The sequence below is a fragment of the Vidua macroura genome, chromosome 11, assembly GCF_024509145.1.
Source record: "Vidua macroura isolate BioBank_ID:100142 chromosome 11, ASM2450914v1, whole genome shotgun sequence".
NCBI lineage: Eukaryota > Metazoa > Chordata > Aves > Passeriformes > Viduidae > Vidua > Vidua macroura.
Window position 1 is genome coordinate 18,353,141 of NC_071581.1, and position 27,298 is coordinate 18,380,438.

At 40.5% G+C, this 27,298-nt stretch overlaps 1 protein-coding gene across 1 annotated transcript in view; it reads left to right on the forward strand.

Moving 5' to 3' along the window:
* Window positions 1–26,878, forward strand: part of GAN (gigaxonin) — a 28,463-nt gene extending 1,585 nt beyond the window's left edge. The window contains exons 2-11 of the mRNA XM_053987804.1: window positions 11,961–12,075; window positions 12,934–13,284; window positions 13,737–13,954; window positions 14,836–14,957; window positions 15,455–15,574; window positions 16,644–16,786; window positions 17,153–17,289; window positions 17,794–17,922; window positions 23,857–23,966; window positions 24,717–26,878. Coding sequence (XP_053843779.1) covers window positions 11,961–12,075; window positions 12,934–13,284; window positions 13,737–13,954; window positions 14,836–14,957; window positions 15,455–15,574; window positions 16,644–16,786; window positions 17,153–17,289; window positions 17,794–17,922; window positions 23,857–23,966; window positions 24,717–24,898 — 1,627 coding nt within the window. The 3' untranslated portion in view covers window positions 24,899–26,878. The remainder of the gene's footprint in view (window positions 1–11,960; window positions 12,076–12,933; window positions 13,285–13,736; window positions 13,955–14,835; window positions 14,958–15,454; window positions 15,575–16,643; window positions 16,787–17,152; window positions 17,290–17,793; window positions 17,923–23,856; window positions 23,967–24,716) is intronic.
* The last annotated feature ends 420 nt before the right edge of the window (window positions 26,879–27,298 follow it).

Genomic DNA, 27,298 nt, shown 5'->3' on the forward strand with positions numbered 1-27,298 from the left:
TTTATGCTACAATCTGAAAAAATGCAATCTTGTGCAGTGTCATAGCATCTGCTTTTAGGCGATGCATTATTTTGGGTGTCCATTGTAGTGCAACTTTAACACTTTCAAGTACAAAAATAAACTAATAATAAATAGAATATGAGGCTGGTGAATAACTTTTAAATAGCAGTGATCATGCACAGACTTAAGTAAACAGTTCTCTGCACCAAGCTAGCAGAACTGAGATATAAAATGAAATAAAATGCTTATAGAAGGAAGATCATCAAGAATTTGCAAAAAGGTCATGGTGGAGCCTATGTACTACTAATAATTTTTTGTCACTGCTTGTCTTGAGAAGCAGGTTTGGAAGACAGTGGTGAAGGAAATCAAAGATGTGAAATAGAAATGAGCCATTGATTCATACTCTTCAAAATGCCTGAATGCTTTTTAGGTCATTGGGCATCATATTTTAGATGACCATATGCCTGACACTAGGTTTCAGAAGAGTTGCTGTAGGTGGTAAGAGGTCATGTCCTAGGAAAAACTGCTGTTCTACTGCTACAGCAGGATGAGTTTACAGAAAATGTCTATTTTTTTACTGTGAAAGAAATGGTTAACTAAAAGATACTGTTGATTATCCTATGGAGAAGTGCCTTTTCACAGAATTTCATCTTTAAGTTTTGCATTTTGTTAATCTTTAAAAAATGTACTGGGAAACATGGGTTAATTGTGTGTGAGGAATAAGAGCTCCAGACACAACTACATTAGCAACTAAACTTGTAGTCATTAGAGTTGTGGTTTTTTTAAACTCAGAATTGTTCAGGTTCAAATCTCATGAAGGAACTCATTAACTATGTGTGAAAGTAGGTTACTTGCATTAATATATAAATATGATTAAATGTGAGGTTTTTTTGTTTTTTTTTTAAGCTTACTCATGTCTTCTCCTCAGGTTTTCAAGATGTAAAGAACTAAAAATACCTAGTTCTCGTATGGCATATTAGGAAACACATTTGTATTACCTACCTTTGCAGAGCCTAATTTTTACTTGCTGCCTGTCTCTCTTCTTTTTATCACTCCAGGATCTCTCTCTTAGTCCAGCTGGTTTTCACATTGGGTAGAATTGGTCAGGTAGGTTGCCAATGTTGAAGCATTCTGTTTCCAGCCAAGGAAACACAGTGGCTTTTTTTTTGAAGTTGAAATTAATCTCCACCTTGTACCTAGTCTGTGCAAATCAGTTTAGGCCTCTATATAAACAATTATTGCAGGAGACACAAGAATTTCCTGTCCCTGTATTTTAAGGGTAGCTGATTCCAAAGCTCTGGTACCACAGGCTGTTACAGTCTCCAAATGCCAATTGATTCAGATTGCTCTCATTTGAAAAATTCCAATATAAAGCTCAGAAAAATCCATTAAGTAATTTCAGAAGGAAAACATGGAATAAAAATAAGCATTTACGTGAAACTTGAAGTGAAGCAGTGGAAGTATGAGTTGATGTAGTGTTTTCAGTGTCTGGCTGTCTCATTATGTGCTGTGGCTGTGGGCAAGTTGGTGGGTGAGTTCAGAAACTGTAGGGTTTGCATGAATGCCTAGTTTAGGGTGTGAGTAGGAAAATAAGTAGGCATGGACTTTGTGAGGGGGTGGTTGGGTGTGAGCAGTCTGTGTGTGCTGAAGGATTTGTGCAGCCACGGAGAGAGGAGCGTTACCTGTTTTTTAGTTTTGCATGGAAGCTGTTTGGCTGACTGGTTATGAGTAGGACACTTGTAAATTATAGTGATGTGTTTTCCCACTAGTTATTTGGCAACTGGATTATCCATGCAGCTCAAAGATAGCAGCTTCAGTGGGGAGAGAAAAAAAGGCATGACGGGGCACAGAAACACAATGGAAGTTTTATTGGTGTTATTGTTATATGTCCACCTGCCTGTCTGATCCATAGGATGGCTTCTGCAAGTACAGAAAAATAAAAAAAGCCTGTTTCATTTTAAAATTTTCAGTTTGTGGGACCAGTAAGAATTTTAATTTTTGTGGTAGTTTGATTCTTGAGGTTTTGCCTCAACTGCTTAATGCCAAGTGGTCTGTAGCTCTCTCAAGCCAGTGAGGTCTGGGGTGGTTGTGTGAATTCCTACAAAATTCCTTTATATGTACAGGTTTATCTAATCCCTCTGTGTTCCCCTGGAGCAAATCCTGCCATTTACAAAGCACAGAAGTCTCCCTGCATATCTCTAACATCTTGTGGTATGTTCCTGAGCCTGAGAAAAGGAGGGTTCCTCAGGAAGAAACCGCCACAGGACAAAGTGTGGTTTGGCTCAAGGTGATGCTGCTGTGCATCCCAGAGCAGTTATATTCAAGCCAGGTTAGCTCTTGGTTTTCTCTTCTGTAACAAACCTTCCCTTTTTTTGGTAGCATTCTTTATCCTGGCAATTGCCTTAGTGTAGATCCATTGCCCTGGTTTAATTTATTTAGTTTCAGGGCTTGATGTAAATTGCATTGGTGTGAGAGGGCTTTTCCCTGAACAAACCATGCTTGCACTAGTAAGTTTGGCCTGAGTCGTGGCATAGATCCACCAACCTTTTATAGGATAGATTTGGTCCGAGCATTCCTGGTATCCTGAGCAGTAGCAGCAGATGTTCCCATCCGAACAGATCTGTCACTGTCTGGCATGAGTCGTTCCTGGCCAGCTGAAACTTGCACCTCTTTCTATTTTGCTCATTTACTGTCTGCTTGCCTGGATCACAGGCAGCACGTGGGAACTACCTCAACAAAGAGGATATTTAAGCCCATATTCTTAGACAAATTTAATGTTGTTACATGCAGGGATTGTGCTGCTGCATTACAAATTGAATTAAGACATTTTTGTTACCTCAGCAAGTTTTGTCTTTGATTTTCACCCTTCTGCATGAGCAGATTACAGATGGCCGTATGTGTTCTATACTGTTCCCCAAGGCTTTTCAAACTCAGTAATGGACCAATAATCATATTTAAATCTTTTTTCAGAGGAGCATAATGTAACTAAACAAGAATGTAAATGTGAGGTTAAGTTCACGTTATTTTTACGTACTTATAAATAGCTGTACTGCTTGTAAATGGGTTTTGGTCAGAAATAACCTGACAGCCTTTGCATCTTCTCACTTGTCCTGTTCAACCTTCTGACATCTCTGAAACACTGCAGACCTTGTAAGACCCTGCAGAGCCACAGCCAATGCTGAAATAGATTTCCATGGAGATGTGGAGGGACATGGCCCCCATCACTGACCTCCTGCCCTTTCCTCTGTGTGCTGGCACTTAGAGCATTTGCAGTTGTCACAAGGGGAGCCTGCTGAGTCTCCATCCCTGTGTGAGTATGTCTGGGAGCATCCATGAGTGCTGGTGTGGGAGCTGGGACAGGATGTCCCTCCTGCACGCTAGAGGTGTCACTGGGCACTTCTTGTTACACCTGTTGGACAATAAATATTGTAGAACAAGGTCAAGTAGGAGCCAACACATGCCAGGAACTTCTGCTGCTTATTTCCTGGTACCTTTTTGGTCTTTACTGACATTTATAGAGATCTTTTATAGTGTTTTAAAACTTTTCTTCAATTTAGGATGAATACTGAAGTCATGAACACAAATGGCAGCTGGAGGTGGGAGCTGTTTGGTTGTCAGAACTCCCTGCTCCCAAGCTCTGCTTTAGCCAAATCATGCTGTAATTGTGCCAGGGCTTGTTCCCTCTTCACTGGGTGTGCAGGGTGGTGTTGTGGTAACTGCACTGTCAAGGAGGGCTCTAAAGCCATTGTTGTCTTCAAGGTTTCTTTTGAGAAGTTTGTTTCTGGCAGTCTCCTGGGAGCTTTGGAGGCTGCCCTGGGAGTAGGAAGTCAGGAACAGATCAGGCTGGAATTTGCTTCCAGACTCTGTTTTTTACATTTGGCATCGTTTTGTTTTGGTTTTGATTAAAAAAAAATTAAATTGAAATGCTATCTATTATGTTTTAGTGGTAGCTGAGTTGTAAAGTCTCTGTGGCTTTGAGAGGCAATAAATCAAAATAGTTGCCTTGGCCAGAAACTCTCTGCCTGGCACAACTCAGAAGTGCCTACATGCATGTTATGTTTGGATAAGCAGTTGAGGGGCAACAGTGATACAGGTATGTTAAAAGTTTATGGTTTGAAAAGGGATTTAGAAGTCACTATACCAGGCTTGAATGGGGAGTTGTTAATTATATTCCTGCTCCAACAAGCCCCTAGAGATCGCCTGAAGGGAAGAAGCCATAAGGCTCTTACCCAGCCCAAAATAGTAAAAAAATACAGTTGGGCTGCTGCTACACGTCAGGCAGAGGGAGAACTGGGAATCAGAGCATCTTGTTTACCCAGGAGAACTAGAGATGAAATTTCTTGTCCTTTCTTTGTATCTGGAGACACGCAGCTCATCTGTGTGCCTGACGTAAGAGATGAGCTGGGATGGAAGGTGTGGCAGCATGGGGCTGCTTGGGATGTCTGGGTAATTTATACTCTGTAGGTTGCCTTTACACTTGCATTAATTGCCTTGTTTGGCAAAACTTTTATTATTAAAAGAGGCTTTTTTATTTTTTTTTTTCCCTTGATTTGTGGCTGGAACAGGGCTGATGTGTCTGGAGCTGATGAGTCAGAAATGCTTCACTTGTGTTTTGGTTTTTTTGGTGGTGTTCTTTTTTAATTCTTTGAACCTGTTTTGTTTGTGTTGGTCTCATCTGCAGCTACTAAAGGAACTTATTCCTGGGGTGGACTGGCAAATATGAACAGTAATTAATGGTTTGAAAGGATTCGTTTCCTCGCTCTCTTCAGACTCTTATTCTGAATATTGTACAGAAGTTTCTGTGCTGATACTGAGTACCAATGTAGTGCTATCCATGCACAGGGGAGTCTCCACTCCTGTCTTTGCCTCTTATATTTTATCTTTTCCATGGCTTAATATGTCCAAAAAACCCAAAATAAATCACTGCTTATGCACAGCTGTGAAAGTCCTTGGCCCTATCAAGGAAGTATGTCCTTAATCCCATGTGGCTGGTGGCTGGTTTATGTCCTCAGGCATGTTGGTTTACATCCCCTGGACGATGTGGGCTGCCTGGTGCAGCTCTTGTTTATGGACATGGGGAGTGCTCTGTGTTGGAGGCTTCTGTGCTGATGAAATCCGTGTTGTTCCTGGTTCCTTTTTCCTCTTGGCTGTGGCATTGCTTTCTGCGAAAGTCTTGCAGATCTGTGTTTTCCAGCTCTGGGCATATCCAGAATTCCAGTGCTTCCCTCAGATGGATTCCAAACATCTTCCAGCTATTCCACAACACTACTCATGCGCTTATAATTTTGTCCATTTGACTTCATACTTACCATTAATTATGAAAATCTTTCTCCAACTCTGTTGCTTATTCCTCCCATGTGCTGTAAGGATAAGTGAGGTATAAAAACCTGGTTAATCCAGATTTTCCCAGCAGATCTATTTGTGTTCATTAAATAATAATATTTACAGGAATAAAATTAAATAAAATAAATTAAATAATAATACAGGAATATTTGGGTTATTAGACACATGCTACACAGCATGGCGTTTCTTAAATATATTTAACAGCAAATTTAGCAGCACAGGTACTGTATAACACTGTACTTGTTTCTTCTAAAAAAGCATTTTTAACAAGTTTAAAAGTAGAGTTAATCTGAAAGAAGACATATTTCAAGTAAGATGCTCTTCATTTCTTGGCTTAAATCTCTCTTTCAAAAATGTCCTCCCTTGTTTTTCTGAGGAAGTCCTGGTTCCAAACTGCTACCTAAAAAGTGTGACACTGCTGGGAATCATCAGTTCACTGAGTGGACTTGAGTGTCAAGTGGAGCAGAAGAAAACCAAACCCAAACCACCTTTCTAAAGCCAGCAGGTGTTTGTGTCACAGATGAGCAGCGACTGCTGAACCAGGTGTGCTCCACCACATCACAGATGAGCCTGGGCTGAGCTTGGTGCCATGCAGGGGGTGCAGACCCACAGGTGCCCAGCAGCTGATCTGCACTGCTTGTGTTTGACTTGTTTGCACGCTCAGCTGGTGCAGTTGCCTGGTTGATTTCTGTGCTAAAGAAACCCAAAGTGAAATGAAACATCAGGTCCTTGGTGCTGCTGAGAACTGCCAGGGTCCGTCCTTGGGCACAGTTTGTTGAGTGTGTGTTCTGTCTACTTAGGGCTAACTCACATGTTTAGGCAAGACACTCTAATACAGGGTAGATTTCCAATTTAGATTACAATCTAGCTCTGGATGAGCTCAGTGTAATCAGGGTAATTTCAGATTTTCATGGTAAACAAGCTCTTCATTGAGCAAAGCCCATGAGTCCTGTACATATGCCCTGTGCTGCTGTTGAAGGAATTGCCTTGTTCCTTTTCTTATGGAAAGGGAGAAAGCTACATTTTTGCCTGACTTAAACTTTTCAATAGTTGAAAAAATTAAGTTATACGTCATAGTTTTTGTTTCTCTTAAAGAAAACAAAGCAACTTCTGCAAGTTTTTTGTGCTGAGCTGTTAAATGGACTCCTTTGCCTTGAGATCTGAAGTTGGAGTTAGAGATAATCTTAAGGAGAGAGACATAGCAGAGGCACAGCCAAAACGCTCTGAGAGCTGGCACCCTTTGCAGGGTGTGGTGAAGACTGACTTTTATGTGTGGTGCTAAAGGCCAGGGTGCGACCTCAAAGAAAACCTTCTGATTTGGTTGTAAAATATCTTTTTGGAGGATGGCAGTGGGTGGAGTGAACTGCTGCATCATGTTTTTATGTTTGACCTGTTTAATAATGTGATTATTAAGGAGTTTTTTTGCACGTAGAAAGACCAGCCTTTATGGGAGAAAACATTGCAGGGATAAAGGCAGACAAATTAAAAACTTCACCATTAAAATGGTCAGTCCTAACTAGGACTTAATTAGATTTACCATGGAAAGCTTCTACTTGAAAGACTAAAACCTACATAAAGAAGCCCTGACCAGGAGACTAAACTGACCTTATGTTTGCATTAAAAGCAGATTTTTTGTTTTCTCCTTAGTGATGCAAAATCTCCGAGTACTCACTTGTCATTTTTGAGACTGAGTCATCCTTGTGAGCATGTTTTAGGTTTGGTGCATGTCTTTGCTGGAACCATTTGTTGGAGGTCCAACTTCATTTTAAAATGCTGCTGCTCTCTGGAGAAGGACAAAACACTGGTGCAGGTAAAGGATAAATCATCAAACCCCAATTTTACTGTCCTTCAGTTTCAAAGGACAGCTTTGCTACTTGAATATTAAAGTTCGCTAGTGTGGCAATACTGGCAAAGCATGTATAGACCAGCCCTTAATGGCTAATCTGGAGCAAAATCATTAATTTGGGAAGACAGCTCCTTTCCAAAAGACAAGTGTCTCCCTCTTGTCTGGTTCCTGACACCCTGCAGTGTAAGTAGGTCAGCAAACTGCATTTGCACCGTGGTGATGTGAGAGCAGGTAAAAGTTTTGTGTTGCAAGCATCAAACCCAAAGCATCTGTCTCTTGTTTCCCAGATTTTCTGATGGCTGTTCACTGTAAATATCAACAACCTGCTTGTGGTGAATGTGGTCTGGAGCATTCTCGTAGGCACAGTCTTTGCAGACAGGTGTTTTCTTTGTTTAGGTTCCAATATACCAGCACTCTAAGGATTAAAGCTTTCCAAGAATTGTGCTCTTGTTCTCTGTATAACTTATGTGACCATTGTAAAAACACTTCAGTTGTCTTTTCTTAGTAGTTTACAGATAAGGCAGAGATTTCAAAGATGAAAATATTCCCACAAAATTATGTCTGACTAAGGAAAGCAAGTGGTGTTGGTGGTGGCCAATTCCTTAATTTGAATTTTCATTTAGTTTGTTGTTTTGTCTAGTTGGGTATTTAAAAGCGATTATTCCCCTCCTATAAAGTTTCCACTGTAAAATGTAAGGAAACCAAGTTTTCAGACACATGGATTTTTTTTTTTCAATCTGCTTCTTATAAATCTTAACTGTCCCACAACAGTGCTTTCACAGGGATTGACTGTAAGGTCAGAAGCATTGGTTGTGCTTTGATTTGTTCTGCTCTTTTAAAGTAACCGTAAGTTGGAAGTTCCATCCTAATTTTAACAAGATCTGTGGACAATCTTAATTTACCTGTTGGTTTGCTTTTTGCTTGTGGTTTTTTTTTTTTTTTTATTACTTGAATCTGTTTTATGTCATTAGAGGTAAATTGTTGTTCCCAGCAGTATCAACATCAGTTCTTGAGCCTGTGTTTTCATTTTGAGGATTCACCTTGCTTATACTGCTTACATATACAGAAGAGGTACTGGAATTTTTATCCTCATTCTGCCTCATGTAGAGCATTTCAGATGACTCATTAGGATTGTATTCCTTAAGTGATGTGGAACAGCAGATTCTAAATTTGTCACACAGACAACATCAAAACACAACATCAACCCATTTGTTCTTATGCCACTGGCTCAAGGTGTTGTGTGTGCCAGCAGTTTTCTGATGAGGCACAAGATGTTGGGATGGATGTTGAGCATTTATAGAACAGTTTTATGTTACTGGAAGCAATTTCAACTTACAATCCTGATCTTAATTAAAAAATGGAAATTACTGTTTTAAAACGTGTACAGAGTCAAGTTGCTCAAAATTTAATTTTCTTGAGAAAACAGGATGAAGAAGTTGCCTTGTTTCACTTCCTCCAGCTCTGTCTTGCCTGTGCTCTGCTCCCAACTCACGGGGGCTTTGGTTGGCTGGGAGGGTTATTTCCTTCTAGATCTCAATGTTCTGGTCTTCCATCTGAATTAAGGACGACTGAGGCAGCTTTTTCAGCTGTGGTTTGGCAGCTTGGAGTGCTTTTGAAGTAATTAGAAATGTTGTCCGCAGCAGGAAGCTGTCACATGCCTGTGTTAGAAGCAGCTGTGCTGCAGCTGGCCTATCTCTGCACCTTGGGCTGCTGGTTGCCACTTCCAGCTCTCAGCCACACAAATCACAGGCTGAATAAATCACCCTGAGGAGGAGCGTGGCATAAAGAAGGCATCGTCCTTCTGGGATGCTGACAGAATGGAAAGCCTCTGCTTAAGCATAGCTGGTAACTTACTTTCTAAAGTGAAATTTGATAGTGGGCAAGGGTTAAGTATTTCTCCATGTGCTGCCCATTGTCTTTCTGAACTGGGAACAAATACGTTTGGAAACTTTCTCCTTCTGTCTCTGGTGTTATGACAGGGATGCCCAGGCCTCAGTTTGCAGGCGAGGTGTGGGTGCAGGTCACAGCTGGTGCTGGGTGATGCAAGAGGAGATGTGGCTCCTCGCCCTCTGCTTGCACACCTCCTACTTTTCTCTCCTCCTTCAGCTTTCTTTCCATTTGGACTCATGATTTTTTTTTTCTTACACTTTTCCAGCCCCAAACCTGGTTATAATATGTCCTTCCATCATATTTTTCCTCCCTTCTTCCCAACAGCCAGTAGCTGTCCTGCAGTTTTGATGTGAGTGACAAGGAGTACCTCCAGCTGCCTTTGGGAATTGCTCTCTTGGCATAGCTCAGAAGAACTTGTACTGAAATAAATAACCTTATATTTTATTAACCAACAAATTAAAATCATGTGACAGATGCATCACTATTGCTTCCCATGACAGATGATAGGAACAAAACTTAATCTGAACTGGGAAGCATTTGCATAAGGTTTGCCTAGATACGAGTGTCTGTAACTTTGAAGTAATTTGATTTGTTCTCAAGGTTATTTTTCTGCTTTGGCTTCATGTTTTGGCCTTGCATTAGGGCCTAGGTCATTTCTTTACAACTCACAAACTGTTGATGTCTGAAAAAGTGTACAGTGATTAGAACATCTACCCCGATAAGACCCAAAAACTCAGAACAACACTTTCTTGTTACCAGGAGGCGTCAGTGTAAAGTCCACGCAATAAGGTGATTTAGCTTGGGTGTGTACAGGTGATGCTAAGATGAAAGTTAGTGATAAATAGCACGAGTCCTTTCCCTAATCTCCCCATTAGTGCTGGCATCAACATGCTTATTATATGCCTTGGACCTGTTTTAAGCCCCTCAATGTGTTGGACACCCCAGGTTCTGTGTAGATGCTGCTGTGTATTTGATCATAACAGCTACTTAGAGCTACCTGACTCGTGAGATCCAGGGATCACCCAACCGTCTTTTTTACTGAAGGAAGCCAGACACTGTGAACCTTGATACATTTTATGTTAAATTAAAAGAAAACACAGTTTCATCCTAGGAATCCAGAAGTGCCTTTTGTTACAAACCAAGAATCCCAGAACTCAAGTGTAAATGGAGGTAGTTTGGATAGATTTGAAAATGTGTGTAAAGAAGCATGTTGCCCTGTGTTGTATATGCTCTGTGGCTCGTTTGGAGCTTGTAGACATGGAAAATGCACATTGCACATGGGCAAGGATGGCTCGGGTTGGGGAACACGTTGTACATTCTGCTGGAAATGTACATTTGGGGCAGGAGTTTTCAGCTGACAAGCTGTAAATCAGTGCCTGCTGTTGCAGCATGTGCTTTAATGGGAGTCACATAATTTTCCTAATCTCCTTCCAGGTATTAGGAAATAAACAATTTCCTAACCCACGCCACGTTGTTGTTGTTATTTGTATTGTAACTTGTGCCAGGTGCTTTACAGACAGGGTGAAGCAGCTCCAGCCCTGGTGCATGGGCACTGCGATCTCTGGGTGTTCTGCAGAGTAGAAAAGGGATGTGAAGACAGGACCACAAGTATGATGAACTAAAGGGCTAAAATTACCCCTTATTCACACTTTAAAATAGCTCCTTACAGACTGAGGTTTTATTTGCTGTGAGTTACAGCTTATTTTGTGAGAAACTTAATTTATTCCGATATGAGTAAGTGAGGCAGAATCTGCCCTTAGCTAAGACCTATTTATGTATTTGCTTAGCATGAGTGTGGATAGCAGGAGGCTGGACACTTTCAGCTTAGCAAAGCCACAGCTTTTCACATTAAGAAACTGATTCTATCTAAGAATATATTCAAAGGAATGTTAAAAAGTTTTAAAAGCTTTTATTTTTGTGTGCTGTGGTATAGATGTAGGTCACTATATATACACAGAAGTAGGGAAACAAATTTTCTTGTCTTTATATAATGTATTCTTCATTGACCAAATTGTGGAAAAATATGTTAAAAACCGATATTTTATTAGCTCTTGTGGCTGTTGGCACCAAACTGGTGGATGCTGCTCCCTTTTGAACACTTAAAGTTGTCTCTCCTGGAAGAAGTGTTTGCACTGACAGCTGCTAGAAGGCAAAGTGTCTGCTGTGCTATTATTACTTCCTCATCTTTTCCCCTAGCCTCCACCATTCTATTCACAGGCACATCACAGTGCTCCTGGTATGTTTAAAGAAATGGCTTGTAAGTGAAGTGTCCACTGATGTAGATGAATATTTAAAGCTCTGCTGAGCAGCACATGGGCTGTTCCCTGCAACTGTGAGTGCATGGCTTGGTTACAGCCAAGCACAGCATTAGGCTGATAACATCATAAACTACACAAAATGGTAATGCAATCCAAATGCTTGTGCTGCCAGTGAATATTCTGATCACATCTGCTAACTCTAATTATTTCTTCCTTGGTAAAAAAAGCTTTGGTTTTGTTTTGCTTTAGGTTTTTTCCCACCTTTATCAAAGCAAATTCTTGTGTTTCATCTGTCAGCAGAGCTGCTGTTCCGTTGGAAGGTCTGAGTGAAATTTTTGAATGCTTGTGATGAATGAGCTGGGATAAAACATACTTTGGCTCTTTGATGGCCTGGGTAGTTTGTAAGGCTGAGAGATTTGTTCAGTTTGGAAATGTGATGAGCAGTATCAGAGGCCATACCTACGCGCTAATTCAAGGGACAGTTTTTCCATCACATTGAAAGGTTTTAACATCTCTGTCGTGGCTGAAGACATCCATATTCTGAGATCTCAGCTTCTTCAGAAACTGACAGCAAGCAAGGCCCAGATTTTGAACTTCGTTCTTTTCCTTTTCTCTTCTCTTAGAACAAAATTGAATTACAATCCTCCAAAGGATGATGGCTCAACGTACAAGATTGAACTTGAAGGGATATCTGTTGATATCATGAAAGAGATACTAGACTACATCTTCAGTGGGCAGGTATGGTATTAAAAAAACCCTAAACCTCACGTGGACTATTTGGCAAAATAACTTGAATTTTAACACTGCTATCCTGAAAGATGTGTAAAGTTTTGTGATAAAGCTTCTGCAGAGTGGGCCTGTGCATATGAAGTAGAGGCAGTAGGCTCTGCAGGAGTTGTCTCCTCTTCTTGTGCAGCAGGGGAGAACTTTAAAATTTAGAGTCAATGTCAAATGCTTGTATTAAAATTGGTGGCTACCTTCAGTAACCTGCTTTAAAACAGACAGTGTTTGTCAGCTGTGACAGAGGACTGCTTTGGTAGCCACAGAGATGGAGACCCCATCAGTGAGGATTACACCTCAGTGTAATCCAGGAGTACACCAGGCACCTTCCCTCCCTGCCCCTCGTGCCCAGCTCTCTGGCCTCTTGTCAGATCTGCCTGCCAGGAGCCTTAGCAGGAATTAAAGTTGGTGTGTCTAGTTTATTTGGAATCAGATTGAGATTGCTGAACAAGTTTAGCTCTCAGCAGAAAAAGAAAAGGCAGGTTTGACCTGAAATTCATTCCTGCATGTGTGTTTAAAAAAGTTATTTATTTATTACAGCAAAACTCATTTTAGGTTCCTGGATGAGATGAACAATTTTATGGTTGGTTACTTCAGGAACTTATCAAAATTTCTGCTCCACACCTTCTGTCAAGCAAATGCCTTTCCAACCCTGTGTTCATTAATTAATGGTTAGCAGTCATATCAGTTTCTCCTGATTCTTACACTGGCATTAATACTCCATTTTTCAGCCACTGGGAATGAGTGTAATGAATGCGGGCATGTCATGGAACAAATGAGTGATAGTAGCTATAACTTCTAAATTAATTCTTGCAGATCAGGCTAAATGAAGAAACTATCCAAGATGTGGTACAGGCAGCTGATCTCCTGCTGCTTACAGACTTAAAAACTCTCTGCTGTGAGTTTTTAGAAGGTTGCATAGCTGCTGAGAACTGTATTGGTATTCGGGACTTTGCACTGCACTATTGTTTGCATCATGTTCACTACCTTGCCTCAGAGTATCTGGAAACTCACTTTCGAGATGTCAGCAGCACAGAGGAATTCTTGGAACTGACTCCTCAAAAACTGAAAGAAGTGCTGTCGATGGAAAAGCTCAATGTTGGAAACGAAAGATACGTCTTTGAAGCGGTGATTAGGTGGATTTCTCATGATTCAGAATCCAGAAAGGTCAGGACATCCAAATGTTTGTATTTTGAACATGGCGCAAATCGGAGTGTTCATTCTAATCAGTGGGAACTTGAAATAGATCTGTTTCTTTCATGACTAATCTTATAGACTTATTGAATTTTGCCTGAAACGCAGACCACGGCATTGCAGTAAAAGGGTGAAAGCTGTGTGGATGGTATATTATCTGCTGCCTTCATTATTTAATAGGCACTAAGAAAAAAAAGCACCATTTTGACATTTGATGATATAATATTGTTTAGATGATGGGAAAGCAAGCAGCATGTTTATAGAGAAACTTGGAGGACTTGGTGCATTTTCTTACTAACACTGTCTTGTATAATTTATTACTTGCCAGTATCTAAAACCCTCAAGTATTTGCTAAGCACAGAAGCATCTGCATGTCCGGGTGCCTCCGTGCTGGCGGTGATTTTGTGTCCCTGCTGTCTCCCCAGGTCCACATGAAGGATGTGATGTCGGCAGTGTGGGTGTCGGGGCTGGACGCGGCGTATCTGCGCGAGCAGATGATGAGCGAGCCGCTGGTCCGCGAGATCGTCAAGGAGTGCAACAACATCCCCCTGACACCCCCGCAGCAGGGAGAGGCCATGCTGGCCTCCTTCAAGCCCCGGGGCTACTCCGAGTGCATCGTGACTGTTGGGGGGGAAGAGAGAGTGTAAGTGTGCAGTGCCATCCATGACAGCTGGTCCCCGTGCCAGCACTCATGGCTCTCTGAAAACACGGAGTGCAGAGAATGTGTGCACCTATTACTTGATACTCTCTAGCATTTGAGTTTGTTTTAGTTGGTCAGACACACCTAAAATACCTTTGGGGGTGATTCAGCAATAAATAGTTATTTTGTTTCTGACATTCAACATGTAGTAAACTTTGAGTAGGGTTGTTTGTTCAGTAAGTGTTGGCTAGTTTTTTTTTAAACTGAGTAAACTTAAACACAGAATCGTTTCTGATGATCTGAAAAGCATCTATAACAAAACTTAGAAGTAATGAACATGTGCTTTAAACAGTTTTGTTTATAATAGATGTGGTTTCAAAAAAAAAAAGTCATTACTGGTGCATCTGAGATAAGGTGAAAATTCCTGTTCCACACAAGGATCCCTTTTGTTTCTTAAGTACCCCCTGCAGGAGAAGGGAGGTTTCAGTCTTGTTTAAATAAATTTAGCATTTAGATGTTAGCTCTTTATAGAAGCATAGTAAACCACTCAGATAACATTTAGCATGTCAGTTTGTGAATCACTTTACTCAGACATTACTAATACTCTCTATCAGTTCTTCTTAGCTTGTTCAAAGTTCATAAAAAAGGTTACAGGCATATACAGTAGGAATTAAGTCAATCAGCTTTTTATGTCTCCAAGTCTGTACAAACTCAATTTACATGTTTGGTTTGGGGGTCTTCTCCTTACCAGGGAAATGCCATGTGATGAATATACACGAAAACAAGAGCAAGCCAGCTTTGGACACGAGGTGTTAACAGTGAATTCGTAAAACTCTGTCTTTGTCTTTCTGTTTCTGTTTGTTCCCTCCCCACCCTGTGTTCAGATCACGGAAACCAACCTCAGTGATGCGGTGTATGTGTCCTCTTTATGATCCCAATAGACAGCTCTGGATTGAACTTGCTCCTATGAGTATTCCAAGGATCAATCATGGAGTATTGTCAGCAGGTAAAGGGGAACTTCATCTTTGTAAAGTCAGTGTTATGAAAACTTACCAGTGCCTCAAAATCTGAGATACAGCTTATAATAATATATTTTCTTCAAGACTGACTGCACTGGGGTTATTTCATGCTTCCCCTTTGTCTGCCCAAAACTGTACTTGATTCTGTGAAAATCCCTGTCATCTGAGTGTCTTAAAATCACTATTCCTGCAACATTTTGTGGGAATCTGCTACATCTGTCTCTCCAGGAGTATTTAATGTTTTAAGTAAATTCTAGTTGCTGCATCACTGAATATGTTGAAGGGTATCTGCAGGGGCAGACTTGAGTCAGATGTAAGTATGTGCTTTACCTTCTCCAGTCCAGAGTCTGACCTGTGACTGGCCTGGATCTCTTGGTGAATTCCAGAATACAGCTCACCAGTCATGTTGTTTTGCTCAGTGTGCAGGTGTGAGTCCTCTTCTTAAAGTCCTGTTCTTAAGATCATGTTACATTTTGTTTTACAGAAGGATTTTTATTTGTGCTTGGTGGTCAGGATGAAAACAAGGGAACGCTAAGCTCTGGAGAGAAATATGATCCAGACACCAATTCATGGAGTTCCTTACCACCAATGCATGAGGCAAGATCTCTATCTAACTGTTGGGATTTAAGTTTTTACTTTGGCAAAATGTTCCTTTTCTTCTGCAAAATTTTATTCTGAATCTCCAGTTGCTTGCATCTTACACATTCAAAATCATGCTACAAACTGACTTCGGTTTATATCCTGTTGTTCTTGTGGTCTGATGCTGACTGCTGGATCTGGAAAAACTAAACAATTGGTGAAGAGCTAACTGTAAGATGAACTACAAAATGTCAGGAATTTCATAATGAATCAGTCCTGTAGTATACTTAATGTTCTGCGTGTACTGGCCTTCTAAAACAAGAGACCTCTGAGATGGACAAAGGGATCGGACTGTGCAGAAAAGATGGACAGAGGACTGGCCAACATACAGAACTTGGCTTGCACAGACATATTTAGGTTTGGTTTGAGTTAATGCTTCCTTCTTCATAATTACATTCCATCAAAAAGTAACAGTTTGTTATTTGTAAACATATATCCTTAATACACCTGTGTTTTTATCTTTGTAAATCAGCACAGGGTGTTTATTAAGAAGTTGTTTACCACAGGAATTTCCTCTTTGCAATCTCTGGTTGACAAAGGCATGTAGGTTTTAGTTATGATGCATTAAATTTCCTGCTTGTGATATGTTTGCTGTGAGACTGAGGGGTAGCTGGGCTCATACATACGAAATAGAAGAGCTGCCTTTGCACAGGGAATGGGTCCAGGCTTTGCTGCTAGAGAGACCAGAAAGCAACAGCTTCATTGTGGAGACCACCACTATGGGAACTGAAATATGGCCAAGCTCTGTTCTTAGTTTTCTATGTGGTCTCTTTGGGTTCTGCTGCTCTGCTTTTTTTTTTTTTTTTTTTTTTCCTTTTGATACCCTTTGTTTTGTTTAGTTGATTAAATTAATAATCTTATGCTGGTGTTTAGGACTTTACCATTAAAAAAAAAAACAAAAGAAAACAAAAGCCAGGCATAATACCAATAGCACTTTCCAGACAGATACTCTGAAAAATAAGATTGTGTTCATTTATTCACAATGGCAGTTATGTTTTTCAATGTTGACTTTATTGATGTTCCTTAGGCACGACATAATTTTGGTGTGGTAGAGATTGATGGGATTCTGTATATTCTGGGAGGTGAGGATGGTGAAAGGGAGCTGATCTCTATGGAGAGCTATGATATTTATAGCCGGACCTGGACCAAGCAGCCAGACTTGACCATGGTTAGAAAGGTAAAAACTACATCTTATATTATTGTGTTGCTGCTTGTTAAATAGTCAATGCAGATATATGTATGTATATATATATATATATATATATATGTGTGTGTGTGTGTGTGCATAAAAATATGTATTTTAATCTTTTGCTTCAAGTAGAAGCTGTAGCAAATAGTCTCAAAATGAAATGAGAATGAGCAGCTTCTTTTGTCTTTATACACCAAAACAAAACTGGCTGAGCATTTTTATGCCTCGCATGTTTGACATGGGGTATAGGCAACCCAAATGCCTCTGTGTGTGTGTGTGTATAGGCACCTTTGAGCTCTCAATACTGTGCATTTGTGTGTCATTTCAGATATATTTTTCTTTTTTTTCCATAAGATTGGCTGCTATGCAGCTATGAAGAAGAAAATCTATGCAATGGGTGGAGGCTCCTATGGAAAACTCTTTGAATCTGTGGAGTGTTACGACCCCAGGACTCAGCAGTGGACAGCAATCTGTCCTCTCAAAGAGAGGAGGTGAGGGAAAATGGAAGTGGGGGGACTAGATTGCTTTTCCAACCCTCTGATGGGAGGAAAGTGTCCTTTTTCTGATGAATCTGGGAAAGATGGCCTATGAACCTCACCAGGTCTTTCTGAGTCATGGTGGCCTGTAGTTAACATGTGGTTGAGTAAAGACAAGCATCCAAGCAATAAATACAGATGTTGTAGAAACACAGCCCTGGTGTTACAAGCACTAGTTCCCTGATGCAAAGTGAAAACAAGAAATTATAGTTCAATTGGAACTTCAGAATACTTTTAGAGAGAAATATTTTTACTGGTTTTTTTTGGGTGTTTTTTTTTTTTTTTTTTGTGATCTGAATTAGGTGCTTACAATTAATATCCATGACTCATCTTGTTGGATATTTAAGGCATCTGTGTGTATAAATAAATAATAGAGGAAAAGATGGATAAAGTTCAGACGGGTATGCAAAAGGGTTTTGATACACTGCATTAATATTTTTTCCTCGTTTGGATTTTCAGATTTGGGGCAGTGGCCTGTGGAGTTGCCTCTGAGCTTTATGTATTTGGTGGGGTCAGGAGTCGTGACGACAGCCAAGCCAGCGAGATGGTGACATGCAAATCAGAATTTTATCATGATGAGTTTAAAAGGTAACTGGCTGCAGCTCTAAACATAGAAAATAACTTGATATCCAGTCATCTTCCGGCTCCCTCACCCCTTGTTCCTGCACTCTGAATCACGTGAGGTCTGTGCCATGTGTCTGTTGCTCATTTCACTTTTTGTCACCCGGTTTGGCTGTTATTGAAGGCCCATCCACTCCACTTTTCCCTCTAACATGCCAAGCCTAAAGCCCTGGAGCCGCCGTGTGGGTCTTAAGTGCCCCTGGACAGGAGAAGCACCTTGGTCACACAGGGAGTTTGTGGTTCTTCCCCTGCACTCTGCAATTTCCCCAAGTGCAGGATGCTGCTGCCCCCACCCCTACTTGTGCCCACAGCTCTCTGTTGAGTGCTCAGTACAGGTCTTTTCCAACCTAAATGATTCCATGGTTCTATGGAGGAATCTGTGTATGTACAGGGATATTTTTTCATGATCCAATCCTATCTCCAAAGATTTGCAGCTTAGGGAATTCCTAAACAAGAGATAAGAAATTTCATGCATTTCTGTTCCAAGCATTTATAGCTGATGGCACCCATGTAGGCTTTTGCCATAGGAAAGACACTATGGATGCTATACATCCCACAGGCACTTCCCCACACTGCATGGCTCATCTCCTTCTGTTTGTTTTGAGTTTGCTTCCAATTACTTCATTTCTTATCTCTTGGCTCTGGTAGTGGAATCCACCTTACTATATGTGGTAACCATTCAAAATGTTACCTTACACTGAATTTTTTGTTTAGTCACCCTTTTCTCCAGTCATAACTGACAAGCTTGGTTCCTCCAGTGACTTTTTTCTTGCATATAACTGTAAATTGGATTATTCTTCTTTCATAAATTAAATTTTAGAAAGACTTTGTGGTCAGATGTTTCAAGGCTTGTTGACAAGTGAAGGAGATTAGCATGTCTTTATTAGAAGATCAAGACTGATTTATGACAGTGACCTGTATAAAAGGACACAAAAATAGAACAGTAGATGTAAATTCATTATATAATTTTCTTACAAGATATGGTTGTAAAGAGACTTTAATTTCTGTATGAAGAGGTCTTCTCTGTTGTTCAAAGTGATGTCTAAACTAGCTATAATCAAATGAAGCTGAAGAAAAACATCCTTTAAATTGGTTAAAAGAAGCAGACAGATCAGAGGGGCTGTTGCTGCTGATGCTCCCTTAGTGTTTGCTAGCCTTCTAGAGGCTGGGGAAATGGTAGAAGCTTGTTAATGTTTTTCAAGAGGTCTTTGAAAGGGAAAGAACTGTGGAAAGAAGTGCTCCCCTCTATCCTACTTGCTATTTTCAGTGGATTTACTTGAAATATTTCCAGCCTGATTCTGTTCTTCAGAAGGTCACGATTCCTCTGCAGTGGCTGCAAACCTGTTTCACTGGTTGATGCAGGTTGAGCTTCCATGCAGTGGAGTTTGGGGAGCTGGGAGGGCCCAGCCTGGGTGAGGCCGTGGTGCCACCTGCTGACTGCAGCACCCACGGCTGCCACACTGGGATGGGTTTGTGTCTTTGCTCGGTGGCATGCCCCAGGCCTTGCAGGATTCCAGTGGAACAGTGATAAAACTGCAGCTGCCCAACTGCTCTGAGTGCTGGCTGTGTGCTGTGAGGGCTGGCACGGGGCGGGGAGGCAGCAGAGGTGACTGATGGAGCTGATGGAGGAGGCACATGGGGAGCGCAGCTGAGATACCAGACTTTGCCTTTCGGCTCTGCCACTGCCCAGTCTGAGCTTGGAAATTTAATTCAGCATGAACCTGCAGGCAGGGCGCAGCCTGTGGGCGTTTCTGTGGAGACTGGGGACCAGGGAAGGCTGGGATGGTGGCAGCTGCTGCCTGGGGATGGTGTTCCCAGGGTTTGGAAGGCCCCAGCTCAGCCCAAGGGTGCTGTAGCCAGAAGAGGGTGCAGTGTCTCTGTGTTATGTTCCAGCACTCAGCTCCAGGGTCTGTCAGTTATCCCAAGTTTCAGTACCCTCAGAGATCTGTGTAGCAGATCAATTCTAGCAGTCTGAAACCAAAATTCACAGTGATTTTTTAAAAGTTACTTGCCAATGTTGCATATTTCGTAATGAGCTGGGCTTTTTCCAGCTGTTTTTAAGTGGAGAACTCCATTATGTTCACTTTGTCTGTGGATGCAGAGAGCTCTCTGGACTGTGAGTTCAGCTGTGGGATGGTGTTGGTTCTGGGGTACGTGCAGCAGTGCACACCTGTGTCATTGCACAAATTTCCATGTATGCCTCAGGCCTCATTGCCAGAGCACAAGGTCGATCATCATGCCAGGCACCCAGAGCCTGAGTGTCTGAGTTACAGGTTTTACCCCAGAGTGAATGTCTAAGGATGTACTCACATCAGTATATAAACATATTAATTAATGTAAGCTGCCATAATTCTGGCTTGAATTGGATTAAAGGACTGGACTTGTTTAATATTGTTTACTTTGACAGTAACTTACTCCAAAATAACTCACAGTGCAGAGTCTTTCAAAATTGTTATTCTTAGCCATGACGCAGACTTTTCAAAGACTGGGGATATGCTGAGATCTTCACACTAGCAAAAAAATAAACATTGAGACTCCTGTTAAGCTGTGCTGTATAAACAAGTAATAGAATAAATGAAGTGAGACAAAATAGTAGCATCCACATGAAATGTGAACAGGGTAATGTAGGAAATAATTCTCATACTTGAAGTGCTGCTGTAACTGAGATTTTTCAATTAATAAATATTTTGTCAGGCTGTCTTTAGAGTCATGTGCATGAGTGGATTTAAGTGAACCCAAAGATAGAAAAAGCTGTATGTCAGACTGCAGGGTTTTTGCAGGATGTAGATTTTTTTTTCAAAGGCTATAGATTGAGCTTTGTGTGCATTGTATCCTGTTTTTTTAAATATCGATCAAGCTAAAAACATATTTAATGAATGTGAAAATGGAAGATGGAAATGTGAAGGTATCCTTCACCCAATAATCCAGTGTTGCTCTACTCCATAAAAAGCAGGAAGTCTTAAATACATACTCAAGACCTTGATGGGTCAGACTTTCTATCAGAGTTCATAATTTATAATGCACTTTTTGCACCATGTAGGTGAGTGGAGAATTGGATGATGTCTGTACACACTCGAGTTTTTTCTTTTCAATGTGGATGGTTGGAAATATTCAATACAGCTCAAATTGACTTCAGGATTCTTTGCAAGATCTGCTGGTGTATGGCCACTGCTGCCTTTCCCTGGTGGTCTGTAAGTGGGGTAGGATTTCTTCCTTCTTCTCATGATTCGAAAAGGAATTATGAAAATTTGCAGGTACTAGGGGAGAATAAAAGTGAGAGAGAATTTTCAGCAGCAGTACTTTGGGAAAATATCCTTTACAATGTTCTTTTTGCTACTGGAACATGAAAATAAGGAAGAGCTTTCAGCAGCATATAACTAGTGAACTAAATAGTCTTGTAACATAGGATGTGAAATTAGCAACATTCTTCCAGTCAGTGTGCAGGAATTTCATTAAAAGCAAGTGCTTATGCAAATGTAATGAGAACACTGATTGATAGCACTGTCAGATGAGGGGAACATGGATTTTCATTCATTTCCAAGCTTCCTTTCTTGGGGTGATCTTGAGGTGACATGTCTGGAATATGTTGGCTCTGTATCACATCTTTATTTACTTCCCACTTGGAAATAAAGCAGTTACCCCCATCCCACTTGTTAGCTACAGCAGTGTGGATGGATCATTTTGTTTGTCTCACTTTAAGACTGAAAGAAATCAAGATTCTTTCCTTTCTTTGTTTAAATTGGGTGGAAGCCTGTTCCAGTTTCAGAGCCATCACTTCTGCCTGTGGTTGCAGCAGGACTTGCCTTCCCCCTGCTCCTCTTGGACTTGGTTTGAGTGGAGCCATCCCAGGGAAGTACGCAAGAGTTCTGTTCCAAGGACTGTTTTCAGATTCCTGAAGATTGTGAATTTTTGGTCATGGTGTTTTTTCCATACTGTTCAAACAGAAGGCACAACCCACATTAAGCTGGAGCTTAGTCAAATTCTGATGAAACGTGACCCCTTGCCCTTCCTGTCTTTGTTCCTTCCTAGTTTTAACTGCTAAAGCTGCTGTGAGTGTTCCTGAAAAGTGGTGCCTGTTTTTTAAAGCATACATGTTGAGAAAGCCTGAGGATGAATTTTCACAAGCCGCTACAGAAACTTTAATACTGTCCTTTGGTGGTGCATAGTAGGAAAATGCTTGGGTCTCACCTGTGGGTTTAGATTTTTTTATTTCAACTCCAAAACCCAGAGTATCTAGTGCAGATAAGCTCCTGATTTGAGTTTTTTCCCTTTTTAACCTGATCCTATAGTTAGAATTAAAAAAAAAAAAAATAAAATCCAGTACTTTCTTCTGCATTTCTCTGCCACTTGCTCAGTTTTCAGAATTCTAGGTCACTTGCTGCTAAAAAGCAGTGAAAATACTGTGCCCTTCTCCTTCTCTAGTAAGGGAAGGAAGCTAATGAAATATGGTGCAAGTTGTTTTGATCTGTGAGAGTTTCTGAACCAGTGTAGAGAACTTCTCCTTTTCTCTCCTTAGTTCATCTGTCCTCCTCTGTGACAGCTACAAACCATTTCCTTGCATTGTGCAGAACGTTAATCCTTCAGTGTACAGCACAGACAAAATAATGGGCAGCCAATCCTTTCATTTGCCCTTTAAAAATTGATTCCTGTCTCCAAGATAATTGATATGGAGCAGCATCTCCTTCAGTGCCAGAAAAGTGGTTTACTTTTGAATCAGGAGTTCAGATGATGCAGAATTTTCAAAGATCAGCAGTATCTGGGAGGGCATTTTCTAACTTTTTCCTTCAAATTAACCTGGTATGGCTGTGAAAATATATGGGATGATTTTCAAAGGTTTCTCAGACCTTCATGTTCTCTGTAAATTATTTAATGAAAAGTGTAAGAGCAGTCCCCTAAAATGGCCTTGATTTGTACATGTCAGGGTCTGTGTGTGGTAACTGTGACAGCATCTGCAAAGGTGCAGCAGCATTTTGTAGGAATTTGTTTCAGAACTGTGAGTTCTCTGTGGTTCACAGAGAGTATGCTGATAACTCTTGAGACCTCTTTATAAACCAGCATCCAACGTGAATGAGGAGTACATCCCCACCTGTTTTCCAAAGGCTTCAACAAGGAAAACTGCTTTTCACTTGGTGGAAAGATCAGGCTGATGTAGTGTTGAAATGAGCCTGTGCTTACAGTGAACACAGGGGAATTTTAAGATTACTGTAGGAGCTGGAAAGGGATTGAAAAGAGCCTGATATGAGATTGGAACGATCTGTGGCAATTCCAGATAAAGGACGTTTCTTTTCCAAATTCCATTACCACTTTGATTTCCAGTCTTCTATCCCTTGTTTGAAGTTAAGCATTGCCAAGTGCTGCATTCTTCATAGCAGGCAAGGATTTGTTGTTCCTGATAAAGCACTAATAAAGAAGTTAAAGAATTATATGGGGGAGACACTGCTTAATAACAAGGTTCTGCTATAGCAGTTTGTTTTTTCCCTTACTCTGGATCATTAAAACTTATATGTGTTTATTTTAAAGACAATTTAAAGACTATTTTTAAAACTGCCTAAAATTTTCTCTGTAGAGAAGATTAACTGGCATAGTTGGCTCTCTAACATGCCTGCTCTCTTCCAGAAGGTCACACTGTGTGGCTGCAAGAGTAATTTATTATAGGTAGATTACACACATGAGTGGAGCAATTCTGAAATTAAGTAACTTTAGGATACAGCAGTACTAGCTGCTTTTCCTGGCTGGGAGAAACCAGGACTATCCCAAACTATACAATGTTCTCTTTACATAACAAATTAATATGTACACTCTGCTTTTGAATCAAAGATTACAGCTGCAAAAAGACTCTGAATTTTTTTTAAATGTGCTCACTAAAAATCAAATCCTGTTTTTTAATTGTTATTTTTACAGGTGGATTTATCTAAATGACCAGAACCTATGTATCCCAACTAGCTCTTCTTTTGTGTATGGAGCTGTGCCCATCGGAGCCAGCATATACGTGATTGGAGATCTCGATACAGGTCAGAGCCAGGACTAAAAACCTCTTTATGCTCATTTCCTTCCAATATTTTGAATACTTAGCACTGAAGAGACTGAACATTTTAAGAATAAGAGGCTGGGACACTGTTCTGTAACTGTGGGTCAGGGGGATTATGGAATTATGCTGGACATACACACCGGCTGGTTTTGGACTTCTTCAGTAACAAGTTCAGTGCCATGAGCATTGTCTTGATTTGGTTGATTAGTTTGAAGACCACAAGAGATCAAGACTAAGAATGTGTTACTGCTTTTATCTAAGAAGACCTGTTAGTGCCTGAGGTCCTGTTAGTGCCTGAGTAGCATCTCTCTTTGGAGTGGGAAACAGGCAATTCTGCATTCTAGGGGCATTGTCCAGTGGTTCATACGGATGTGATAGTGACTCTTGGCTCTCAATCCCAATCAAATAGATCAAACATACTCGATTTGCAGCTGCCAGTGTCTGGCCACGCTCTGTAAAAGAGATTTGGAACTTTTGTGGCCATGTGTACGTATACGAGTGTGTAGCAGGGCTTCCTCCAAAATATAAGCAAACAAAATTCCAAATTTGGTGGGTTTAAGTAGGTCTGAAATGTCATAGTAGTTCCTTTTTGACGATAATTTCAACCACCCATCCAGACACTGATTTGTGTTCCGGTGCATGCTCTCATTCATGTATTTGCCTTACTAGAGCTTAAACGTGGTGGCAGCTGCAATGAGTTTTAAGCATTTCATCTCTTTTTTCGTTAATTCAGGTACAAACTATGACTATGTTAGGGAATTTAAGAGAAGCACGGGCACCTGGCAGCGCACAAAGCCGCTGTTCCCCTCGGACCTGCGCCGGACGGGCTGCGCAGCGCTGCGGATCGCCAACTGCAAACTCTTCCGGCTGCAGCTGCAGCAGGGGTTGTTCCGCATCCGCGTACCTTCTCCATGATCCACGTGCTGCCAGGGGAGGAGACTGGAAGAGTTCTGTGCAGTCCACCATAATCTAGCTCTATTTAAAGGAAAAGCTGAGAAATTACAGCTGAAAATTACACTGTATGCTGTGCTTTGGTATGGTAACTGTTTTTGTTTTAAATGCTTACAAAGCTTGAGTCTCAGTACTTGTTTCGGGAACAAATAACTTAAGTACACATTAAAGAGGAGAGAAGGGGGAAAATAAAAGGGGAGATCAAGGAAACACCTTCAGTCGTAACCATTTGGAGTTTAAACCCTGTTACTGAAGGAGGATTTTTGTGTGTGAAACTGGTGGGAATCGGTTTCCTTTGGCGAAGCTTATTGAAAAGCAAAAAAAAAAAAAAGCTTTCAGGTGCATTTCCCCTGCGGGGAACTGATACAAATCCATGTGCTATCTGGAACTGTATAGCTGTAATACACAGAAGCTACATGATAACCAACCTCCCTGGTGTGCTGCTGTTGGAGCCTGAGGCCACAGGAGGTGTTGGTCGTTGCACCTTTTATTTCTAGTCCTTTCTCAAAAGATAAGGTCTGTGCCTAAAAAATGGTGGAGGTGTGTACATACAGTTTTTCATTCATTTGCGACGGTTTCATTCTGACAAATATTTTTAATATATATAAAATGGACTAATCTGAAATGGATACACCCCAGAAAATGGATACAGTACACCACAAAGAAGTAAACAGTTTTTTCCTACGCTGTCATTCGAGTAGCCTGATGAACTGGTCTGCAGGTGGGTGGCATGCGCTTCTAGGTGGGCTTTGGTGGCTGTTTTCCTTGAAGTGAAAAGGGAAGACATGTTTGGAACAGTTAGTGATGATTGCTGCTTTTGGTAAAAGGACAAACTAAATAGATTGTGTTCCTTTTTACTTCAGATTGCTTGCAAGCTAAGAATGGTTTTTAAGACTGAGGATTGTAGAAAGGTGCATTTTATGTCTTTTACAACAAAGGTGAAATATGACAAGGATATATTTATTTTGCAAAAAACATGGGGTTTGGATTAAGAGTTAAGGAAAATTTGTACAGTGACTTTAAATTGGGATCAAAAGTTGGTTTACTAATGATTTCTGTGCTACAGTACAGTCTTGTTTACTGCTGTCTGACTTTGAAAGCTGGGTTTTATGGTGTGGTTATAGTTAAGAACTTAGTATCTTGCATTTTATTTCTTACTAAGCCTTGTTCACATCAGTAGTGATATTTTATTGACTTTTGTTTGTAGTCAAGATCAGCTGGTAGAACAGTTTTACCTCAATTTTTGATTTCATTGTTGTTGTGATGGGCAGGACATAACCTGTATTTATTTAAAAGGAATAAAATGGGAGAGATGGAAAATAGAAATAGTACCTCCTGCCCTTCAGAAAAAGAGACTTTGTACAACCAGTATTATAACTACATACAAGACTATCCACTCTGCAACTTTGTGGACCTCAGACAAGCCAAACTCTGCCCTCAGTTGTGTTAGTGTAAACCTTCGTCATCTTTATTGAAATAATTTTACATATGTTGAAATATGATCCCAAACTAGTTCAAAATATTGGTATTTCACTAAATAGTCCTTGAAGAGCCATTCTGAAACTTACTTCTGCTCAGTCCTTCCATAGCACTGATGTGGGGTTGGAATCACTCTGATTACTGAGCAGAGGAGTGTGGGAGGGTGGGGAAAAGGGCAGCAGCCAACCCATTGACCTTTTTTTTATTTTTATTTTTTACAATGCTGAAGTGCTGCAAAACTTGAACTTCATACATCAATTTTCTGACCTATATTAGTTGGCATATTAAAAAGTTTATATATTTATGCATTGCAGTAAACTTGGTGTGTGTATATATATGTCTTCAGATTTTAAATTTATATATAATGCTTTACCACAGAAATGTGAACCACTATTTCCATCCTTGGCTGGCTTGTGAAATAAATCAAGTGCTGTTAGTTATGTAAAACTTCCCCTTTTTGAAAAATCTTACATGGATCAATTTTTTTTTCCTCAGACAAAGTGCCAAGATCCCATATTCAAAAGTGATGAATGTTCTTAAGTATGTGTTTCACTTTGAGCTGTTTTCTAAGTGGCTTGGAAAACTTCAGAAAATGTTATTCAGAATATTGCCAGCTGCTATCTCCTGAGTCCCTGTAGCTTCCCAGTATACTTGAGGGCATTCAGCATCCAGAAAATGTAAGTGATTAATGCACATGATAAATCCAAGTAAATACTCTAGCAGTGTTTTGCAGTTCAAGTTACTGAACCAAATGTTTACACTTAGAGTAGGATTAACACTAGGTGTTATTAGTTTGTTTTTTTAAAGAAAACATAAATAAACCAAACAAATCTGCTGGTGATTGGAGCATGTTGCAAATGCACTCAGTGAGATTTGACCAAGAAG